The following is a 24634-nucleotide window of genomic DNA, read 5'->3' as shown; positions in this document are numbered from 1 at the left end:
TGGTGTAAAGTGAAACTGGCTCAGTTGCCCCTAGCAACCAATCAGATTCCACCTTTCATTTTCCAAAGAGTCTATGAGGAATGAAAGGTGGAATCTGATTGGTTGCTAGGGGCAACTGAGCCAGTTTCACTTTACACCAGTTTGATAAATCTCCCCAATAGACTGTAATTTATTACCAGGCAGTTAGCTGGGAGATGTAGTACATAGTAAAAGCCTACCTATAATGTGATGATCCATAATCCGTACTTCACGACGTGTGATTTATCACAGTTGCACATAAGTTTACAATAGACATCACATGATATTGCATAGCGATACTAGGTCTTAGCACTTTTTCTGAGTAAAGCATCTTTTCTACCATCCCGATGACTACCATGCCTCATACTGCTAATAGTAGGCAGAAATGGTCTGACTAACCCAATACCGTCCAAAAACGGACAAACTACTAGAAATAGAGTAGTAACAAATCATTTCTTAACATACTTTTGGTAGTTGCCATAGACAACTCCATCATTATTATTTGCACTATGTTTTATAAATCTCCTCCTATATCAATTTAAAGGGTTATTCCTGCCCCATATATTCCCACCCCATATGTTAATGGGATGGGACACGGCCTACCTGCCTAAATGCTCACCCATGTGGAGAACAGGGGTCTTGGGTGCCACTTCTCAATAGAATTCGGTGAAGAGGTGGCCATGCTTGTCACCTGCTGAGAAGTCTATGAGAGGTACAGAAAGAGGCGAGTACTGCAGAGGTCATCAGACTGATAGGTACGGGTTCTAGCAGGCATTTATGGAGTAGTCTATACATAGACCATACATGACTAAGAAATCTCTAACAAATCTAAATCTTAGGGTACTTGGGATGTTTTCTACGATCTGACTCATGGTTGTCATGGGGAATCCTTCTGATGGCGTGCTCTGTCCCTGCCAAAACAACCAAAATGGATGCTTTGGCCAAGAGACAAACTGTAAATTGTTGTCGGAATGATTCTCCTTAACAAAAAATGGGTCAGATCATAGACAATTAAAAGTTACTAGTCCATCTATAGTAATGGAATAAGGGCACATACACCAGGGAATCAGCCATTGCAATATGGGGCATAGGTTATCTCCACAGGGGTTTTTGTCACACTGGGGGCAGACAGGCCAGCCCCCAGTGTTTCATGCTGGGCCCAAGAATAGACTGGCGCCGTTAGTGGGAACCAAGCGGTGGTTCAAAAAATGGACTGGGGCACCAGAATCCCTGAGCCTGCGCCGGTCTGCTTATGTAAAAAACACACACCAATGTACCTAGTGGGACATTCGCTTTAAGTTATCCTCTATTTAGGGGATAAGAGGTCACAAGCTGATCGGTGAGGGTTCAACCACTGCAACCCCATCCGATCACATGGAGGAAAACTGTCCCCCTAGATTAATGGAGCATATTGCACATGTGACCAGTTCTCCATTCATTGTTTATGGGGTGTCTGAACATTGCCAATCTCACATTGCCATTCATTCAGAAGGACAGTTTTCCTCTGTTCTTGTGATCAGTGGGGGTCCCAAAGGTCAGATTACTATTGTGAAACTTCTTTAAGGGTGTATTCGCATGGCAAAGTCAAAATATACGAATGCCTAACTAATAACAATAAATCGCCAATTGTCCAATCCCATTGGATGAGTTGTAGAAGAAAGTGCTGCAAAGCACAGCCCAGCTGGAGCCCGTCCAGGCCTCTCAGTATGTCTATTTAATACATTATTAGCTGCAGCTGGCAATGGGGTTTTATTGGTAATTATCATAATTACCTATTTATAGGACTGGCATTAGCAGCCAGGAATGCGGACATGACCCATTTCATGAGGGAAGCGTTTGGTTTAGCTGCCATCTCCCCCACATCTCCGCGCTGTATTGTGGCCTCCATAAAAGGTTCCCTTCAGCAAACCATTAACTGAACCCTGTTTGGAAAACATGTAATACTGAACGGGATCAATGTTCGCTTGTTACGACAGGTTATGTTGGTATATGTGGGTAATGGTGGCAGTGACAATGTGTACTTTTCAACATGGGTGTAGCTATAGGGGTGGCGGGGTAGCAGTCACACCCAAGGCCTGCCACCTGTGGGGACTGAAGGCATATGTGTAAGACGTCACCAGTATTACAGATGGTGCATAGGGGAGGGGCCCTGTTAACTATTTCTTATTGGAGGTATCAAGTTTTACTGTAGGCAGTTTTCGACTTGTCATTTGGCCATAGCATAGTTATACTGGTGAATATGTGTTAGGAACAAATGGGTCTAGACAGTGGTAGTCATAGAAGAGATAGGGCACATGGCAAAGATTAAAGAGACTCTGTCAGGAGGTTCCTGCTGTCCTATCTCAGGGTAGCATAAACTAGTGACAGAGAAGCTGAACAGAATGATCTATCACTTACATTGTTCTGTGCAGCTGATCCAGAGATCTCCTCCTGAATAACATGATCAATAAGTAGTCCTCTCTATTATGTGCGTGAGCCCAGTAGTTCTGGATATTCATGAGAAACAGAAAACTCCTCCCATCAGCAGCTGATTGCTGTGTATAGGCAGTCACCTGTCAATCAGCAGCTTGAGGGCGGGGAAAAGGGTTTGGCGAGAATCCCATTCTCCTGCATATTAGGAGAACGGCTGAACAAAATGATGTAAATAATACACTAATCTGTTCAGCATTTCTGTCAATAGTTTATGCTTCCCTCATATAAGGCAGCATAAACCTAGTGAAAGATTCCCTTTAAAGTGGGCCCAAAATGAAGGTGCCCAACAGACGGGCTTGTGTCCATGTCCTCAAACTAGTTTCTCTCCCCCTTCTAGTAGAAGGGAGTCCTTAGCACCAGTAGAAAAGGTAATATAGCCAATCAGGACTAAAGCCCCACCCCCAAGGATCCTATAACAGCCACATGGCGTATCTGTATGCTATATACTTGTTTGGGTGCAAGAACTGATGGTAAGGGAAGGGTAGTCTAGTTATCCTTAGTGGGTTCTTAGCAAGTTCTTAGCCACAGGTCCAGGCGACACTTGTATGCACACTGGGTGGTCTTTTCTACAGAATCCGTTTCAGGACTATATTTCTGGCTGATTCTCAGTCATCCATCCTGCCCATGGATTCATTACAAGGACCAGATGCCGGTTTCGCTTGTTCCAGGGAACTTTTAAATAGAATGAGCGGTGGCAGAAGGCCCAGATTCCAAGAGGTGTTTCTTTCTTTCCAGTGATATTCAGGGAAAGTGTATATGGGACACATAGCCGGAACGTAGCAACCAAGGAACATCTACTGACAATAACAGTCTCGCTGTAATCTTTATTTTGGCCTGTTTAATGTATGAGTTCATGTTTCCAATGACTTAGGGAAAAAGATATATATATATATATATATATATATATATATATATATGCCATGTCTTGCATCCGGGTTATATGCGGGTTATATATAAATAGCACCTAAGGTCAGATATTGCATTTAGGCCCAAAAGTTTCATGTTATACTTCTGCTTTATACTATCAAATTGTGGATGTGACTTCTCATCCCCATAGAGAATACATGAGCGTTTGGTCATGTGTATGGGGAGGCTGCAGAGACACTGTATGGCCACCTTTAAATAATCCATCAGGTTTTTGTCAGCAAATCTGGGCAATGTTGGTTAAAAGGGTTATACAGATTTGAAAAGCATGGCCGCTTTCTTCCAGAACCAGTGCCACTCTTTTCCCTTAGTTTGCCTTAGGCATTGCAGCTCAGTGCCATTGACATGAATGGAGCTGAGTTATAATATCACGCACACAACCTGACTACGGGTGTGACAATGTTTTTGGAAGAACACAGCTATTATTTTCTAATTGAGGATAACGCCTTTAGATCTGTCAGTAATTCAGCCTATGGGTGCGGCTAGATGTGGATCAGACAGGTGGGACAGGTCACATCTGTACCTGTCTAATCCTATAGCTAACCATAAGATGAACAGTGGTTGTCACTTATCTCCCTCTCTCTCATTATCTGACTTTTCGGCTATGTAATGGAGGATTTAGCTATAATAGGAGTCTTTAAACCAAGGATTTTAAGGATGATGGACCCATCCAATGTCTTAAAAAAATCTAATAAAAATGCATCTGGATAATGGTCACAAGACTACGACTCCTCACAACTCCGAACTAAGAGCATGATAGAACCCTATGGAGATCTGGATTTGGTTCGGTAGAACCCTAGTGGGCGAGGGTAGTCCTGAGTTGGTCCATAATGCAGATGTCATATAAACAAATTCTGAGCAACCCAGGTCTGCAGTTTAGGATATTTATATTTTGCAGAATGTATAAGAGGCAGCATAGTCACTGGAGATCCACTTTAAAGGGAGCTGTTTATTGATGTTTAGAACTCCAGACATGGGCAGATAGCTGATAAGAGATAAAACAGATGATGCCTGTCTCATAGCTGTTAGCAAAGTTATAAATTCATGTTTTCCTTCTATGCTCAAGTGTTATTGAGCATGCAAGCAGAAGAGGTGGTGGAGGGAGGAGGCGTGCATGCTGCAGCTCAGCACAACCTCCATGAGCTTAGATGCAGTACATGATTTTATATCTTAACAAGAGACATCAATCAATCATTAGTGTTATCTCCTTATAAGCTATCTGCCCATGTCTGAAGCTGTGAACATGATATAGAGGCCGCAGATTGCCTTTGAATAGGTCCAGGGAGATTAATATCTTTCAATCTTCACATCTTGGATTTTTGAATAAATCTAGATTTTTCTTAAAGATGCACTGCATTTCTTCCTTAAACATCAGCCTCGCTTTCTCAGAGAAGCATCTAGAGTTTCCGCACTGCATGCTGCCATATGCCCCACCTGTGAATGTAAGTTCCCACGTTGCCAATCACCAAAACCGATCCCTCAAGACTTTAGTTTACATGATGTTTTAATGGATTGACGCCATGTTCGGCCAATATCTATGCACACAATAGTGTTTTATTTTTATATCTATATAAATGTATATATATATATACCTGTTTATATATAGATATATATAGATATATGACAGCCAGATGTAATATATTTTATTTATGTTTTGTTACGACCAAGGTTATGTATATATGCATCTTGTATATATGACTGTATATATTTGGAAGGAAGCAAACATTTGCGTGTGTATAGTAAGTGAGGATAAATGTACGAGTGTTTCTTTAAGACGTTTGTATTTATATCGTGTGAATTTACCTGGTGAATAAAGATGAAAAATACTAGAATTCAGACGGGTGTCCTCTTGTTTGTTTCCCTTTTTCTCCTGATTTTTTTTTTTTTTTTTTAATAAAACATGAAGGGGAGGATAAAAATTAAAGGGGATATCCAGGTTTAAAAAAACACAGCTGCTTTTTTCTCCCCCAAAAAAACAGCACCACACCTGCCCTCAGGTTATGTGTGGTATTGCAATTTTAATCTATTCACGTCACATGCATCTTATATGTTATACTATTTACCAACTGAGGAGAAAAGCGGCAATATTTCTATGTTTTTTTCAAATCCCAGAATAATCCCTTTAAAACTGTCTGCTGCAGTTCCACGTGTGAACAGTAGGTGTGTCAGTGAGCTAGTCATACAGTTCATCATGTACTGTAAACATAGGCGTCATTGTACATGAGTACGGATTGGCAAGTAGTTATTGCATCTACATAAGAGAGACGTCAAGCTGATGACAGAGTGATCCTCCATCTGGCAGGAGGAAGGGATGAGCTAATGGATCCACCCTGGCGCGGACAGATTTATTTACTGGCTGGGAGATTTGCTTTTAGCAAATAAAATCCCAAAATGTACAAATCAGTTCAGCTACATCTACTAATTTCCAGATTGTTTGTCCATTGATGGGTCATGCTTACCTCACTAGACAGCATGGCACCACCAAGGCATAGTGTTAGTTCTTCTATGGCCCAGTCTAAATCTTACTGGACATATTAGAATCAACTGGGCTGAGGCTAAAATAATGTGAAAACTGTGAAAAGCTCATGGTAAGCCAGAAACCATTAAGCTAGCTAACACAAGTCTCATCTGTAAACTGTAAGGCTATGTTCCACAACGTATATTTTCGTAAAAGTATGGCCGTTGTTGAAATCTGCAACAACGGCAGTACTTTATACGGAATTACACGTTGCCTTATCTTCTATGGGATCCCAGCCGGAGCGTATACACATAGTATATGCTCCGGCCGGAATCCCTAGCGGCGTCGCAAAGAACTGACATGTCAATTTTCTGCGCCCGCTATTCACTGTAGAAAACCATGTCAGTGCACACTGTGGAGCGAGCGGCTCTGGCCGCTGTGAGGAGTTCTGATGGGTGGCGGGTGTGCACAGATGCGCCCGCATCAGAACTTTGCGGCGTGAAAGATCATCCGTCCGGTACTGCTGTACTGGCCGGGATGATCTTTTTAGAGACCGGCCGTTCTATGACCCGGCCGGGTCACGGAATCCAGTCCAATACGCTGCGTGAACATAGCCTAAGGCTGCATTCACGCGTCCCGTGAAATTGTCCGTTGCGGATCTGTGACCACAGCCAATTTTAGGAACCATTCAAGTGACTGCAGTCATTCACACGATCCGTGCCAGGACCCCCACCGCTATCCGCACTGAAAAAATTGTGGATCACAGTACGGATTCCAAACAACCCCCCCAGCGCACAGCCCGGCACTCCACTTAAACTGGAGTTGAGTTGTAATAGAACACAACACCTGAGGACAGGAGTGGCACTGTTTTTGAAAGAAAGGGGTTGTTTTTCTAATCCTGGATAACCTCTTTATCATGAATGACTGCCTGACAGATCTGCTCTAATTTAAGTCATAAATCGGCATTAATTATAATCAAATTCTACATTGGCTCGAAGCAATTGTAAATTTAATTTCCAAGGAGCAAATCTGAGTAATCTGCTAAAAAACTGAACTTCAGCGACATGTATTCTGTACATGAAAATACCTGCCCATGTGATATACCTTCAACATAATGCAACAGCGCCACCTACTGCCTATAAATAAGATCATCAGCTTTACAGGCTAAAAGTACCAGAACAAACTCAACTCGTTCTAATGCATTACTGAGAGCAGGGAGGCGCCCTGAATAGACGGAGGGAACTTAAAGGGGTTATCCAGGATTAGAAAAATGACACCTACTTTCCAGTGTCACCCATCCTGTGGTATGTGGCATTACAATTCAGCTCAATTCACTTCAATGGAATGGAGCTGCAAAACCCACACCTAAACTGAGGACAGAAGAGATGCTGTTTCTGGAAGAAAGCGGCTGTTTTTCTAACCCTAGATAAACCCTTTAAAGAGAATGATTTATTCATGAGGGCAGTGATATCCAGAAGAATTATAAATGCCACTCTGGAGTATACTACAATCTGTAGCTCATTATCAGCATGCGATGTATGATACAATATAAGTGCATGTACTCCCAATATATGAAGAATTGTGACATTACATAACATATCATAGAATAAAGATACAGCCAGCTTTGAAAATAACAAATTTAATGCAGGTAAGTGAAAGACATACAACTAGATTAACTTCTCAATCATCATCCTCCTCTTCCTCCTCCTCTTCTTCCTCCTCCGCCTCTTCTGCAGCAGCTGCGGCCTCTTCCTGTGCAGCCTTCAGAGCTTGTTCCTCCTCTACGGTGGGGTCTACTCCTTCACTGATCTCCGGCCCACTCGGGTACTCTGGTTGGGGTGGGGGTGGTGCAGGGGGGCTGTATCCTTCAGGACTGTACTTTATGCCCCATCCAAAGTAGATGTTCTCAAATTTCCTGAAATTCAAAAATGCAACTGAAAAAAATGCATTGGCGGACAAGCTCCCTCTAAGGGCCGTATTAGATAGCCAGATATGTCAGCTGTGGTAAGCGGGGAAGCAAAGAGAGGTATATAACTATTATTTTCCATATACAGTGGTACCTTGGTTTAAGAGTAACTTGGTTTAAGAGCGTTTTGGTTTAAGAGCTCACAGTTTTTCAAAATTGTGACTTGGTTTAAGTTCATTGCTTTGGTTTAAGAGCTCCCTGTACTGGGTGGGAGGCGGAGCGGTGGAGGGGCATGGTCTGCATATCGGGGTCTACAGCACTGTACTCTGACCCAGGAAATCTCTCTCACCTTACAAATCATAGCAGATCCACTTCAGGCTGGGGCTTACATCAGGGGACAGGAGTGTGGAGGTAATCTCTCCATAGCTGTAACCCCTCTCTCCCCGGACAGAGAGCGCTGCATGTATGTGCCCACATCTGCCCTGCTCATTCCTTCATGCTCCCTGCAGTCTGTCGGTCCTTATGTTTCCCATCCTCTCCATTACTGTACAGTAACTTATAATATCACATATTCTGCTGTTTCTGAATGTTTGTTTCATTTGTTTTACATGCTATTCAGAATAATAAATAATTATTTTTGGGGTGTGGAACCATTTGTCTACATTTCTATGATTTCTTATAGGAAAATTTGCTTTGGTTTAAGAGTGATTTGGATTACAAGCACGATCCCAGAACGAATTATGCTCGTAATCCAAGGCACCATTGTACTTGGCTATATCATTGGCTGTGTACCTCCTGTTACATGAGGCAATGCCTGCTTGGTGGCCAATGATATTTAAACTTGGTCATCCCACAACAGAACTGAAACATCTAGAACAGAGAAGTGATCAACTACGTACTTGGAGCTTGCAATGGTGTAGGCGCCAGGCCACAGGTTAGAGCGGAGAACGGCAAGAGCATATTGAGGGATGTGCTGGGAGGAGAGGTACGCTGTCCATGGAGGTGTATTGTTGATTTCTGGGAATATAAAAGTGATTATAAGTAATCAGAACTTAGTAAAAAAAATCTTAAATCAGACAGATTGAGATATTTAAATAAATAAATAGTAACATCATCATCATCACAACCAAATGACATCACTAGCTCCTGGCCCATTACAGGAAGTTTATGTAGTAGGCAAAATAATTTTTATCAAAAGCTTTGGCTGTCCGGGCATGATGGGAATTGTAGTTTTGGACATAGTAGCCGGGTAGCTGGGACACTGCTGTGTAAGAACAAATTGAAAAGGAGCTAAACCAACTCTGTGGCTCCTGGATCGGTGGTTGTCCGAGAGGTTAAATGATCATATAAAAAAATAATAGTAATAAAATATATATCTATATCTCAATATGTGTTGTCATCCCCTGTGTTTTATAGTGATATTACCATACCCAAAATTCCAACAAACTATGAAGTTCTAGAATTAAAACATAACTTTTATTAATAATATTATTAAGATAAATGTGCGAAAGTGATAGTTAAAAACTAGATGGAAAAGCTTCACTGTTTATTGTTGTGATTAGAGAGTTGCTTATACTGATTGCTGCACACTGTCCTTAATTACATGAACCGTCTAGGTATCGTGGGAACCTAGTTCCTAACCACCGGCTCTTTAGACACCAAATTGCGGGTATTGTATGCAATTGCTCGTTACTGTAGCGATAGCTTTACTGTAATAGTGGGGTCATCGATGTAGTGCTAGCAGAAATAATGTGCTAAATAAATATGTAAACACTAGGAATGATAATAGGTAACCGTGCGGTACTGAAATCTGGTGATAAATGACTGTATAGTACTCTGGATAGCGATCTAGGGATTATCCCCTTTAGATATCGATGTACTGCCCAGAAGGTAAACACCAGATTAGTGACCGTATAGTGCTATAGACAGCGATCTAGGGGTTAACCCCTTTGGATATCGCTGTACTGCACAGGGTAGTAATATTGCTAGCAGATGCGTAGATCCCAGAAAGCAGTAATATTGAATGATTGTCATATATAACATACACTTGGATGTGTGTTCGCTATAGTGTACAGACTAGTGTTGCTGCAAACTAGTATCAATAGCAAGTAGTATTGTTGTTATAATCAGACACCGTGGCGTTATCGGTCCTGCTCGGCACAGCGGCCGCCCGTGCCGGGACCTATATGAACGCTTACTTAATCTACAATGTTAATAGTATAGAAGCTATTCCATCATATTAAAACCTATTACAAAACCCACCACCACCCCAACGTTTCACCACTACAGCGTGGCTTTATCAAGGGGACCGAGACTATAGTGACGTGCCCGCGATTCGCGGTATCTTTTAAAGGGGTTGGAGTATTCAAAACCACCCACTTATTCAAAACAGGCCAATGAATAAATGAATATGCTAATGGACCAATCAGGTGACCAAGGGGAGGTATTACCTTAGCGCATGGCAGTTAACTTATAAGACTCAGGAGGAAGGCACTCCTAATGCGCATGACATAGGACTTAGAGGATAATAGGAAAATGTAGTTCCATTGCGCATGACATTGAACTTAGAAGATAGCTAGAGGATACGTCTCCTTTGCGCATGACATAGAACTTAGACGATATTGAGTGAAAACCCCCCCTGTGTGCGCATGACAGAGGACTTAGAAGATCGTGGAAAGATGTCACTCCATTGTACATGGGCCGGGAATAGTCTAGGATTCACTCCCTATTGAGAAGAATATCACGCTGTAGCGGATATCAAGGAGATTAGTAATTTTCATCTCTGATATCAATAATATGAGGATCCAGGCTCTCTTCTAGTCATGGCATAGTCTTAGGGTACATAAGTCGTACCTTATATGTATATTTAAGGCTAGTATCAATAGCCATGCCATTACACATTATATATATTTTTTATTATTATCAGGTCGTTTTATCAGGTTTTATAGTAATATTAGCGGAGAAGATTTTTTAGTATGACATCTATACAATGGGTGTCCCTGCTGGTACCTGCATCTTCTGAGAGTGGGGTGAGCAGCGGTGGCCCCACTTCAGGTTCTGGTTCCTCTTCATCTTCCTTCTCTTCCTCCTCTCCTTCCTCTTCTTCCCCTTCCTCCTCAGATTTTACAGCTGTATTCAACCAAACACAACGACCCTGAGAGAAGAGCAATAAATATAAAGACGACATAAAGGTAGACCCTATGCTACATACATTACGATGGCTGACAGTCTTCCCACCTGTGGCAGAATATGTTGGACATGATGAACCCAATTAGACAAGCTCTCCACCAGGTCTGTGACTGGAACACCCTCAAATTCTGGGTTCTCCTCATAGGTCTCCCTTGTTGCTCCTTCCTCTTCTTCTTCACCCTCCTCTTCTCCAAACTGGTAGTAGCCCAGGGGACTGACATGGGTTCCTGCAGAGATCCGGGCAATCTGTGCACGTAGAAGATTGGCTTCTGTTCCCGGAAAGGGAGGGTAGGTGATGACTGGGGCATCCAGATTCCCAGTGAAGAGACGCCTGACCTATAGCCAAAGAGTGACGAATAAGATACAGATAGGAAGATGGCTATAAACCACGAGACACGATGATACATACACTCAGATACCTTTCGAGCGGCTGTGATCTGCGCAGGTGTTACTGGTGGAAGTCGGACCCATTCTGCCCCGGCCTCAGTACATACAAAGTACACGTATTTATTGGTTCCTGCACCATTATCCTCTCGCTGCACCACAGGGGGAGGGCGGTAGGTAGATTTAGGGGGCAAGTCTTCTTCTTCCTTTTCCTCTTCATCTTCCTGTTCCTCAGCTGTCTCTTTCTCTTCTTCTTCTGCCTCCTCCTCTGCCTCTTCATCCTCACCTTCACGAAACTGTGCCTCTGCCACCAAATAACTACCCCCTGTACCAAAGATTTTGCCCCAGAAGCGACAGTACTGGAGTGGGTGGGTGTCAGTGAGTCGTTTCATAGCAAGGGCGATCTGTACTGTCTCATCTCGCCCTATGTTCAGCCCCCCTTGTTGGAGAAGATGGGCTAGATCATACAGGTTAGGAAGAGGAGAGTCTGTCTGGAAATGAGAATACAGAGGTACAAATTAGAAATCTTCAAACTGAATACAGAATACTCCTGTCAACCAAGTGTTATAATCCCATCCCATATACTTTATATAAGTATATAGGGAGGCTCCTTACCTACAAACACATGTTCAGGTATGTGTTAGCGATATATAAAATGGTGGTCACAGCTGAAAACTTTCTTTCAAGGGGCTAGACTACAAATGAAGACCCTTTAGTTCTTACCATAATCATAGCTAGATAGTGGGTCCTTAAAGTGGTTGTCTGGGACAGAACCTGGGATTGCATGGGTAAAAAAACAGAAGTGACCCTGATCCCCGGCTGAGGCCAGACACCGCTGTAGCCAGTATCGGATTGGGGTATCTGGGGCCCACCAGAGGAAATGATCCTGGGGGCCCACCAATGAAGAACCAGTGAGGAACAACATGTCAGTCAGTGTTTGTTTTGGGACACTAAACCGCCAGCATGTCCAGTGATAAATAAGAGTTAAGTTGCACCATTGTGGGAAAAGGTTTTGAGTGTCCAAAAAACTAGTAATAGGGTCCCTTTAAATATTTTATTAGGCAAATGCATATATACTATTGAATTTGATGTTTAAATTGGACCAAATCACTAACTTGGCTCTGCTACATGAAATAGGAGGACGCTTATTTCATGTTGTTTAAAACATTTTTTGCAGAAATCAATGGTACAGGTAATTTTAAGAAACTTTGTCATTGGGTTTATTAGCTGAAAAATGCATTTTTATCATGAAAAAGCAGTTTGAAGCTCTCCCCCCTGTCTTCATGGTTCTTTATGGGGAGGGGAGGGGTGGAGGGAGATGAGGCACCAAAACAGGACAACAAAGAGTTAATTTACAGCTACATCACCGGGCTATCTCCTCAGCACTGACCTCTCTGACCTCTGAATACCGTCTTTCACACAGCTCCCACTGTGTAATCCTTTGTTCTCTGCTGCCGACTAATCTCCCTCCTCCCCCCCTCCCCTCTCCATAGAACAGACAGGGCTCGACTGATGTAAAAGAGTCGAGATTTCCTGATAATGAGCAGTGGATGAGAAAGAGGAGGGGGGGGGGGGGGACCTGGGGAAAGTCTTTTTGAATGCAGATAATGGCATATTTGCCTAATAAACCCAATTACAACGTTTATTTAAATCACCTGGACTATTGATTTCTGCAAAAAATAAATAAAAATACAACAGTGACTCTTTAACCCTTGGCACCTTGAGTCCTCACCATTTCCCCATCTCCTTCGCTCTCATCAGCTTCCCCGTTACCGCGAGAGAACAGCGCACGGTGGGATTCGGCCTTGATAAAAGTTGGCGGGTCTTCTGTCAGCGGACGCAGCGAGTCATGTCCCTTCTGCAGTCTAGACCAGTGCAGCTCGGCGCTCATCTGCTCCAGGGTCTCCAGGGCATTAGGGGGGCGCTCTGACAGGATCCGGGACAGGAGGGCCGAGAGGTGTTCATATCTGTGGAATAAATGTGATAGGAATTAACATGTTGCTATGGTAACATCATCTATATGAGATGCCCTTTAAAACCCTCACCCAGCTTTCCTAGATCCTGAATGACTGATCTTCCTAGTTATTGGGGGAGCAGGAGATATACAGTCACACAACAAGGCAGATCTACCATTCAGTCCTTTAGTGGCTGACCACCTTTAAGCCCTCGTCGGTTGTCACACCGCTTTTCCATATTTAGAAAAACATAGCTTCTTTTTTTTTTTTTCAAAAACAGCGCCACACCTCTCCTCAGGTTGTGTGTGGTATTGCAGTTCAGTGAATTGTAATAACACACACAACCTGATGACAAGAGGGGCGCTGTTTATGGAAGAAATCAAATCCTGGAAAACCCCCTTTAAGCAATGGAGAAGATGGAATCGGTTGCAAAGTAAAACAGGAGCTGCTGTCAATAGCAACCAGTCAGGATCCAGCTGGTTGGTTGCTATGCAGTAACTTGCTTGGTTGCTATGGGCAAGTCCTCTTTTTCTAGAGTCAAACTACAACTCCCATCATGCCCTGACAGCCTTCGGCTGTCAGGGCATGATGGGAGTTGTAGTTTGACACTAGCTGGGGAGCTACAGGTTGGAGAACCCTGGCTGCAGACCTTCTCCCCACTTACAGGCTGACTCCGGATGGACCCGCTTGTAATAAATAGGCTTTGGCGTATTTAATCTGCAGCTCCCGGGGATCCGGTGAGACTTCAGCCGGGATGTCCGACATCTTCACAACGACCCGGACACGGGGACCCCCTGCACGTTATCCCGAGCAGCTGCCTATTTAAACGTCTTCTCTGCTTCTGCGTCTCTGGTTGCTACGGCAACCGCCGCCGCGGCCTTCCGTTGCTAGGCGCTCAACTCAAACTTCCGGATCAGGTGACCAATCTGTGCGCATTGCATGCTGGTAATTGTAGTAAACAATGAGAACCCTATATCACATGCTCGGCGTTTATACTAGATCATTCCACACAGTGTAACTACTACTCCAAGTTACAAATAGTTTTTCTAGCTGTATTTATACCCACATCTGGCTGCTTTGAGGGAAAAAAAAAGTTAAAATGTCCCCATAATGGTGGCTAGAATAAATGTAAAAACGGATACTAGTCAGAGTGCAATACACATATAGACAGTAAGTAGTCAGAGTACCCCCATAATGGAAGCTGGAATACACACAAAGACAGGGACTAGTCATTAATTCAGCTATAATACATAGAAAGGCAGCGACTAGTCGGAGTGCCCCATGATGGAAGATGGAATAGATGTACAGACAGTGACTAGTCACAGCGCCCCTATAAATTCTGCTACAATACATATAAATACAGTGAGTAGTCAGAGTACCTCCATAATAGATGTTGGAATAGCTGTACAGACAGTGACTAGTCAGAGTGCCCCCATAATGGACATTTGGGATAGATGTACAGACAGTGACTAGTCAGAGTGCCCCCATAATGGACATTTGGGATAGATGTACAGACAGTGACTAGTCAGAGTGCCCCCATAATGAACATTGGGATAGATGTACAGACAGTGACTAGTCAGAGTGCCCCCATAATGGACATTTGGGATAGATGTACAGACAGTGACTAGTCAGAGTGCCCCCATAATGGACATTGGGATAGATGTACAGACAGTGACTAGTCAGAGTGCCCCCATAATGAACATTGGGATAGATGTACAGACAGTGACTAGTCAGTGTGTCCCCATAATGAAAAATGGAATAGATGAACAGACATGACTAGTCAGAGTGCCCCCATAATGGAAGTTGGAACAGATGTACAGACAGTCCTGGAAAACATGGCTACAGCAGGGTAGGACTCTGTAGGGCTGCATCCAACTCCTTTAGCCACCAGTGTTCAAATGTCGAGCAATTGCTCTCTAGCATGCTCAAGTCCTGCTCATCTCTAGTAGCGACCTGTAACCTCAGCTTAGCAGGAGCGGATCGGTAACTGGTGACCTATCCTGTGGATAGTTCATCAGTCTATTTTGCCAGAAACACCCCTTTTAAAACAGTGTAAAAACACACAAAACCCATTAAATATGTTTACATGATCCAAGTGGGCCTCTGTGCTCTCCAATGCCAGGGCCTGGCGCTAGTCATATGTACTTCTCCCATGGACCCTCTCACATATATACTTTACCCATGACCCCTCCCTTCTCATATATACTGCTTCCATGGATTCCTCTCTAATATATACTATTTCCATGTGCCCTCTCTCATATATACTGCCCTCATCGCACTGTCCTCATATATACTGCACCGATGGACCAACCTCTCGTATGTACTGCACCTATGGACCAACCTGTTGTATATAAATATTGCTTTCATGACAACTCTCTAAGATAGGGGATAATGGTATATATTAAAGCGGTATTTCACTCAAACATAGCTATTGATATGTTGCTGCCCATGGCGAGACTTAGGGTATGTTCACATCTCGCTTTTGGCCGCACGTTGGGCTACACGTCAGGAATCAGTAGAAAAAGAATGCTGACCTGCAGCCCAGCGTGCGACCGACGGCCACATGGACTTAAATTAGCAGGACGGAGTCATTATGTGACTACGTTCTGCTCATTTGCCGGACGTACACTGCTTTGGTACAGGACTCAAAAGCGTGGTCGACCATGCTTTTGAGTCCTGCACAAAAGCAGTGTACGTAATGATCTACAATCTAACGTTTTCCCTTTACTAGAATATGTTAAAACTAAGTTCAGTAATTGGGGGACGTTGCCCTTGGCAGTTACTGGCCGCATAAACCTCATAAAAATGATCATACTGCCCAAATGTTTGTATATCATAGAACAAGCAGCGACACCAATCCCCTTATATTTTTTTAAATGCCTGCATTCGCTGTTCCACCCCTTTGTGTGAGGATCGAATAGATCCAAATTGAAGCAATCCACCTTACAGAGACCCAACTCCAGACTAAACATGACATCCCGAGAGAAGCGTCATACAGATACATGCAGCTCAAGCATGCCTTTACCAGTCAATTCCCACAACCTGGTAGACCGTTCTCCAAGTTCCCACTGATAGGTATTATTAAATCACAGGGCCCACGGGGGCTCATATCGGCCATATATTCGTACCTGATAAGATCCAAAATTGAGATGGAAACCATGCCAGTGCGAAGTAAGTGGATGGCCGTGGTTCCAGATATAACTGATGATGAATGGTTGGACATGCTATTGTCACGTATGTATGTGTTGCCCGCCGCCAACAATAAAATAACCCAGCTGTATATTACGCACCAGCTATTTGACACCAGCACGGTTATATAAGATGGGGCGATACCCGACTACAGAGTGCCATAGGTGTTGTGTAATAAATTCAGACTTCTGGCATATGATGTGGGCATGCAGGATAATCCGATCTTTCTGGGAAGGGGTAGTAGACATACTGTCAAAGGTATTAGATAAGCAGGTACCCCTAGACCCAAAGGTTTGCTTATTTGGCTTATTGGATAAAGAACAATGGTCCCACCACAGGAGAATATTTCTAAAAGAAACCTTATTTATGGCCCGTAAAACTGTCGCCATCAGGTGGATGGATTCAAGGCCACCCACAGTAAGGAAATGGCTGGCACTTACGAATGCTGTGTTACCATATGAATATGTGACATATAAGAATAGGGGGTGTAAAGGTAAATTCCAGAAAGTGTGGGGGGAATGGTGTGAATCACCACTGACCAATTACACACCAAGTCAATACATGCGTTCCATTGGGACGAGAGATCTGGTTAACTAAGGTAGTACCTACCAGGGGAGCTATGTATACATCTCCTAGACATGTCTTCTTCTATGCTCAACTATTTCACTGGATGGATATGTTTGTACCTATGTATGATCTGGCATTTTCTCTTGCTTGTTTGCACAAGTGTATTGATGTGGATTGCATTCCACTTGTTGTCCCGATTTGTGGGAAATTTAAACTTAAAAAAGCAGTGTACGTCCTGCAAATGAGCAGAACGTAGTCACATAATGACTCCGTCCTGCTCATTAAGTCAGTGTGGCCGTCGGCCGCACGCTGGGCTGCACGTCAGCATCCTTTTTTCACTGATTCCTGGCGTGTAGCCCGACGTGCGCCCAAAAACGAGATGTGAACATGGCCTAACAATTCCTTCCATACTTGTTATTATCTAGTCAGTCTCCTTCTCCCAGTTCTGAACTGCTGCTTTTTGCTGAAAACACAAAAATCTGTGTGTGAGCCTCTCTCTCTGTCTTTCCCTCCCCCCCACCTTCTGAGACGGCTGGTGTAAACAAGTCCCTGGCAGGCTTTATCTGCAACACTGTAGCTTCTATGTAATGTTGGAAGGGTTATTCTAGGGTTACGTTACTAATGAACTCACTAATTAACCCCCCACCCCCACCCCCAAGCATTACAAAGAAGCTACAATGTTGTAGATAAAGCCTGCCAGTGACTTGTTTACAACATCTGTCTCAAAAGGGAGGGGGAGGAGGGGGAGACAGAGAGAGAGAGGCTCACAGAGAAATATTTGTGTTTTCAGCACAAAGTGGCAGCTCAGAACTGGGGAAAGGAGACTAAACAGATAATAGCAAGTATGGAATGAATTGTTAGTCTCACCATGGGCAGCAACATATTAAAAGTTTTGGTTGAGTGAAGTACCCTCTTAAAGAGAAGGGGGGCGTGGTAGCAGTATATCTTAGGCTCTCTAATATATATATATATATATATATATTTTTTTTTTATATATATATATTTATATACATGGGCATTGTGCAGTCCAAACAATTAGGGGCTTTGTGCAAAATAGTGTTAAACCGTGCTGGCAGTCCCCTAGCTGTTCAGGCACAGAAGGCAGGACCCAGTGGAGATGGTGGGGATTACTGGGACTTGCCCAGGACAGTCTTGCCAGGACCTTCTTAATATTCAAGAAAAAAAATACTCAGAAAAATCAGGAAAGTTGACAACTGTACATTAGAGGTGTCTGGCAGTAACTCCATCTCTTTAATGGTGTCTTGCTTTGTTGCAGTCAGTAGGAATCTCTAATGGCTGAACATAAACCACCTCCACTACGCATTGTGCACAACATGACCTGAATCACCCCAGGATAATTTACCGGCCAGGAAATAGAAATCATTACATGGCGTGAAGCCTGGGTGGGAAGGTGGGGTCTTTGTGAATGTTTATAAGATTGAAGATGAATGCTGCTGTGTCATTCACAAACCTTTGATGACTGAAGTCTTAATCTCGTCCTCCAATAATGCAGTACTTAACACTGGGAACTTGCAAAGACGGTTTTAGTCATAAAACAGTGTCGAAGAGCGCTTGGGATGAGCAGGTTTGGAAGAAGAGACTGTGCAGACGCTGGACTAGACCATTCTCACTCCATGCCTTTACGTCCTTAAAAGGATTTTCTTTAAGATGTAAGTACCAACATTTTATGTATTTAAAGGGGTATATAACTTTTCATATGTTGCTGCCCATGGTGAGACTAATAATTAATTCCATACTTGTTATTATTTATTCAGCCTCCTTCCCCCAGTTCTGAGCTGCTGCTTTCTTATGAAGACACAAAAACTGTGTGTGAGCTTTTCCCTCCCCCCCCTCCATTTTCGAGATGGCTGATGCAAACAAGTCTCCAGCAGGCTTTATCTACAACCTTGTAGCTTGTTTGTAATGCTGTAAGGGTTAATCTCAATGTGATTATCCCTCCTGGCATTACAAAGTTACAGATAGGGACTTTTTGTCGCAAGGGAGGTAGAGACGAAATAGATAATAAAAAGTATGGAAGATATTGTTAGTCTCACCATAGGCAGCAAAATATGAGAAGTTATGTTTGATGAACACAGATGTGTTTCAAAAAAATTTTTTTTATTAAATTTAAACATTTAGAAATTCTATTGTTTGCAACTTTGGGTAAAAATTACTGTTCCCTCTTGTAGATTATCTAAGATGTCTGTTTGCCTTGTATTTTTAAGGTGTCCCTAAACATGTAATGATTGGTGAAGGTCTGATCACTGAGACCCCAAACGATCAAAACTTTTTGAATGATAGAGACACTTTAAATCCGACTAGCCAGTGCGTGGCTATAGGAACCTCAATGACTTACTTTCTAAAGGCTTGTTTGGAGAAAAATCATAGTTTTAAGGGCACCTTGCACTTAAAAATACAGTAAAATCCATCACCATCATGTTATTGAGCCAGAAAAGCTGAGCAGACTGATATATAGTTTTATGGGAAAAGTTCCAGAATAACTTGTCGTTTATTCATGTACCTTTTTGCTTATTCTAGGCTAAGTAGTCAAGTGGGCGGTCCTACTTAGAGACTGACAGCTATCTGTGTATAAAGAGATATGTAGGACATCCTTCTTGACTATTTAGCCCAAAATGAGCAGAAATTTACATGGCGTGGTAACAATATCACATTAATCCTTAGAGATTGATTAAGGCCACATTCTTACATAGTATTTCTGTCGGTCTTTTGGTCAGTCTTTTTTTAACCAAACCAGGAATGGGTTGAAAACACAGAAACTGTGAACATTCTTATAAAATAAGACACTCAATTAGCCAAAAAAAAAAAAAAAGGCACCCCCCCCCCCTAAACTAACTCAGTTTTGAGATTTTCACCGGCACTGCTTCTGTGCATAGATGGACAGATCGGACCCAGGACTCAATCGGAACTAGCAAGTGATTGGCACCGGGGTGCACTTCTAGTACAAAACTCGATATGTGGGTAATATGTAGAAAATAAAGCTGAGGGCACTTACCGGTTTCGTGCGATTTATTATTTCATCATAGATAAAACTTGTGGATACAAATCACGAGGCGGCAGACGCCATAGTACTATGGCGTCTGCCTCTCTAAACTAAGGCTAAGGAAAAAGACTTGATTCATGTTGTCTGCCCTTATATTATTAGAGTATAAGACGACCTCTGACTTTTAAGAAGATTGTCAGGGGTTCGCCTTGTATGCCTAAAAATGTCAACCCCTGCCAGACCGCAGCCCTGCTACGGTCAGGCAGGGGTTAACTGCAGCTAAATAAAAAAAAAACATACAGTTAACTCGCCTGTGACCCGTTCTGGCAGCCGTGCGTCTTCTGTCCCGTTCCTGGTGCAGGCAGTGTGACGTACACTGTCTGTGCCGGAGATCCCCGAAGCTCTCCCGAGCAGCCGAGCATCTCATCGGAGAGTGACAGAGGCTTTGGGAACTTTTGGCGTCTCCGAGCTTCTACGATGAGACGCTTGGCTGCTTGGGAGAGCTTCGGGGATCTCTGGCGCAGGTAGTGTACGGCACACTGCCTGAGCCAAGAACGGGACAGAAGTGCGGGCTGCCGGAACGGGTCACAGGTGAGTAAACTGTTTGTTTTTTTATAGTGGTCTCCCCATACGGTGGGGATGCAGCCATTTTTTAGCTCCCCCACCGTATGGGGCGACCATACCTGGCGTATAAGACGACCCCCGACTTCTAGGAAGATTTTTTTGGGTTAAAAAGTCGTCTAATACGCCATAAAATACGGTATGTTAGGATTGATATATGTTTATCCTATCCCAGGCAGGTTTACATTTTGCAGGTTTCCAGTTATTGAATGTTTTTGAAAAAGTTTATGGCTGTCAAGATGTACAATGTGTTTATATTGTTTTTTTTTGTTAATTTTTCAGGTTAAATAAAACAAAAATATTTCACCATCGAACTCTCATCATCATTGTCCCCGTTTTCCTCTTTGTTATCTTATTTTTCCGGAACTGGGGGCGCAGGAGCTCCTCTATGGAGTGTAAACCAAATGAGATCATTCCCAAAAACACAGATCGGCCTGTGAACGCTTTCATCAAGACAGAGAAGGAACTTCTTCTTCTTGTGTGGGGATTTCCTTTTACAGAACCCTTCCCTTTAGACACTTGCGAGAGTGTATACGGCATCTCGGGATGCAAACTGACAACCAACAGGAGCTTGTACGGCATCGCTGATGCTGTTGTTATGCACCACGTAGACATTATGTACGACAGGAGGTCTTTACCACAAGAAACGCGACCTCATGATCAACGATGGGTATGGTTCAATATGGAACCGCCACGGATTATTAGAAATCTTCACTTCTTGGATAACTTATTTAATATGACTATGACATTTCGCCAAGACTCTGATATCTATATACCTTATGGTCGAGCTATAGCTTTGAAGGAACCTCAAAGTTTCTCGATCCCTGCCAAGACTAAACTTGCTGCTTGGGCGATTAGTCAGTGGTATCCAGGGGCCAGACGTAATACATATTACGAGGAACTTAAGAAATATCTTCCAATTGACGTCTATGGGAAAAAACACATGAAACTGGCTTGGGATGACTTCTATAAAACCATCTCCAAATATAAATTTTACTTGGCATTTGAGAATTCTAATTATAAGGACTATATTACTGAAAAATTGTGGTCACATGCTTTTGATCAATGGGCCGTTCCTGTGGTGTTGGGGACAACTCGGAAAAACTATGAGCGTTTCCTCCCTGGAGAAGCCTTCATTCATGTAGATGATTTCTCAAGCCCAAAGGAACTAGCTTCCTACCTTCTTGAGCTAGATAAAGACGAAGAGAGATACAAAAGGTATTTTTACTGGAGATCCTACTACCAAGTGAGAAGAGACCCTGGAATGGACCACCACTACTGCACAGCCTGTCGGGTCCTTCAGCAGGCTCCGTATTACCAAGTTATCCCTAGTATCCAAAAGTGGTTTTTGGAGGACGTAAAAGTATAAGTTGTGGTGGCGCAACACATTTACCAATGGTGTACCAAAAATCTCAATGGCTCCATTATGGTCGCATATCACTGGAGGAGGACAAGATGAAATTGTTGTTTTACAAGTGTCTTGACCCAAGAGGGTGGGGGAGATTTATCAAATATGGTGTAAAGTGAAACTGGCTCAGTTGCCCCTAGCAACCAATCAGATTCCACCTTTCATTTTCCAAAGAGACTGTGAGGAATGAAAGGTGGAATCTGATTGGTTGCTAGGGGCGACTGAGCCAGTTTCACTTTACACCATGTTTAATAAATCTCCCCCTATGTCTTTTTTGTATGGTAGAGTGAAACTTCAGAATACCGCCTCCTTATTCAGACCAGATCCCGTATGATGGATTTCAGTTCACCATACGTTATACATAGTGGGCATTTCCTTTGAGAAGGCAGCTTCCGTAAAATATTACTGTTCCATCCGATATTGGGTGGTCTTCTGAAAGAAATTGCGCTTATATAATTTGAAAATATAATATTAATAATATTAAAGATTTCTACATTTACTGTAATATTGCCATTAAAAGGGTTATCCAGCTTTTGTTAAACACGGACACATTCCAGAGACAGCATGACTCTTGTCTCTAGTTTGGGTGGGGGTTTTGTTCCATTGAAGTGAATGGAGCTTAAAGGGGTTATCCAGCGCTACAAAAACATGGCCACTTGCTTCCAGAGACACCACGACTCTTGTCTCCAAGTCAGATGTGGTTTGCAATTAAGCTCCATTCACTTCAATTTCCATCCCTTACAGAACTAAGTGGCAAACCCCACCCAAACTGGAGACAAGAGAGGTGCTGTCTCTGCTGTGTGCCGTGTCACATGAGGCCCCTGTCAAGGACAAGAACTAAATATAAAAAGTTGCAGAGGGCCCAGCAGTTGTGACCTCTATCTGATTTTGCAGGGGAAATTCAATATAAATGCTCAATGACATGTTAGATGGAGCACATTGAATTTAATAGGGATCCCTTGATTTTAGAAGATTGTATTTGATTTGTGCATAGATTAAATAATTTTTTTTCATGACTAATATTACCAGCCCATTACTGTCATACCAACCATAAAAGCACCAATGGGTTTGGACAAAATCGTTTTGGGTGTGGTTTTGGTAAACGGCCAATTCTTTTAAACTTTTGTTACACTTAAAGGGGTACTGCAGCGAAAATCTTTTTCTTTCAAATCAACTGGTTTCAGAAAAAAATATATAGATTTGTAATTTACTTCTATTTAAAAATCTCAAATCTTCCAGTACTTATCAGCTGCTGTATGTCCTGCAGAAAACGATGTATTCTTTCCAGTCTGACACAGTGCCCTCTTCTGCCACCTCTGTCCATGTCAGGAACTGTCCAGAGCAGGATAGGTTTTCTATGTGGATTTCCTACTGCTCTGAACAGTTCCTGACATGGACAGAGGTGGCAGCAGAGAGCACTGTGTCAGAGTGGAAAGAATACACCACTTCCTGCAGAACATACAGCAGCTAATAAGTATTGGAATACTTGAGATTTTTTTAAATAGAAGTATATTACAATTCTATATAACTTTTTGACACCACTTGATTTGAAAGAAAAAGATATTTGCCGGAGTACCCCTTTTAACCCATACGGCATGAGCATAGGGTATAGTCTTATGTAATGTAGCGATTGATATAAGCAAGGTTCTATTACAGACTTCTCTCTTCACATTATAATTCATCTGTCTCTATGCAGATCAATCAATACGTTTACCTAACCTTGTACATTGAGACAATCATCCAGTTATGGCTGTCACAGTACTCTAATCCCGAATGGGCATCACTATAAAAAGAGTCAATGGCCCAACTGTTGCTATAAAGGTAGATTTTTTTTTTCCATCTTAAGAAAAGCAAGTCACAAATACAGTTGTAAGATAATTACCGGGCTCAGGAGGATCAGTCACAGCCTCATTATAAAAGGTTATTTCCACAAGATGGCCTGGCTGTTGTCTGGGGACAGCAGCCATCTATATATTACTCCAGACTCCCCAGAGGAGCTAAAGATGGCGTAATAATATAGCTGTACGCCATGCTGTAATAGGCAAACAACAAAATATGTACAGTACATACAAAACCAAATACACATTATGGATTTACAGAAAACATTGAAATTCAAGAAATCTAGGTACAACTGTGTCAATTCATTGCCAACTATTAGTAAAGGCTTACAGCCTATGGGTATGTTCACACGGAGCAAAAGCGGTGGAATCTCACCTGCCTTAGTGTCACACAGGGTCTCTATGGGAGGGCTTGTGCGCCTCCGCTTCCGTCACTCTCCGCTCAAAGAATTGACATGTCGGGAGCAGAGGCGCACAAGCCCTCCCATAGACAACAGCCAGGCCATCTTGTGGAAGATTGCCGCGGATCTTCCACTTCTTTTGCTCTGTGTGAACATTCCCATACAAAGGAAATTCAGAGGCTCTCCTTGAATCCCTTGAAAAGCCCTCTAGTAATTGAGGACAGAAACGTGTTACCACAATAAATACTTTTTATATAATACCCCCCGGATCGCCGTGCTTGACCGTATGCCTACCGCTTTGTG

General features: G+C 42.8%; 2 protein-coding genes across 2 annotated transcripts; one reads left to right on the top strand and one right to left on the bottom strand.

The window, feature by feature from the left end:
* Positions 1-7495: 7495 nt before the first annotated feature.
* LOC138803024 (radial spoke head protein 6 homolog A-like) lies at positions 7496-14216 on the bottom strand. The gene is made up of 7 exons (XM_069986843.1): positions 13971-14216; positions 13084-13318; positions 11387-11842; positions 11016-11303; positions 10788-10932; positions 8678-8795; positions 7496-7787 (listed from the first exon to the last, which is right to left on the bottom strand). The coding sequence occupies exons 1-7, from the start codon at positions 14069-14071 to the stop codon at positions 7553-7555; spliced, it is 1578 nt and encodes a 525-aa protein (XP_069842944.1). The 5' UTR covers positions 14072-14216; the 3' UTR covers positions 7496-7552.
* Positions 14217-21072: 6856 nt separating this feature from the next.
* On the top strand, positions 21073-22080 carry LOC138766440 (4-galactosyl-N-acetylglucosaminide 3-alpha-L-fucosyltransferase FUT5-like). Its single transcript, XM_069944033.1, has one exon. The coding sequence runs from the start codon at positions 21073-21075 to the stop codon at positions 22051-22053; it is 981 nt and encodes a 326-aa protein (XP_069800134.1). The 3' UTR covers positions 22054-22080.
* The last annotated feature ends 2554 nt before the right edge of the window (positions 22081-24634 follow it).

Source organism: Dendropsophus ebraccatus, chromosome 10 (assembly GCF_027789765.1).
Source record: "Dendropsophus ebraccatus isolate aDenEbr1 chromosome 10, aDenEbr1.pat, whole genome shotgun sequence".
NCBI lineage: Eukaryota > Metazoa > Chordata > Amphibia > Anura > Hylidae > Dendropsophus > Dendropsophus ebraccatus.
Note: the sequence above shows the minus strand (reverse complement) of the source record. Positions and strands in the feature narration are given on the sequence as shown.

Coding starts and splice junctions, on each gene's coding strand:
- LOC138803024 (XM_069986843.1), bottom strand. CDS start 14,071: ATGTCGGACATCCCGGCTGAAGTCTCACCGGATCCCCGGGAGCTGCAG. Junction 11,843..13,083: donor GCGAAGGAGATGGGGAAATG/GTGAGGACTCAA, acceptor TCTCATTTCCAG/ACAGACTCTCCTCTTCCTAA. Junction 7,788..8,677: donor TACACCATTGCAAGCTCCAA/GTACGTAGTTGA, acceptor TTTGAATTTCAG/GAAATTTGAGAACATCTACT.
- LOC138766440 (XM_069944033.1), top strand. CDS start 21,073: ATGGAGTGTAAACCAAATGAGATCATTCCCAAAAACACAGATCGGCCT.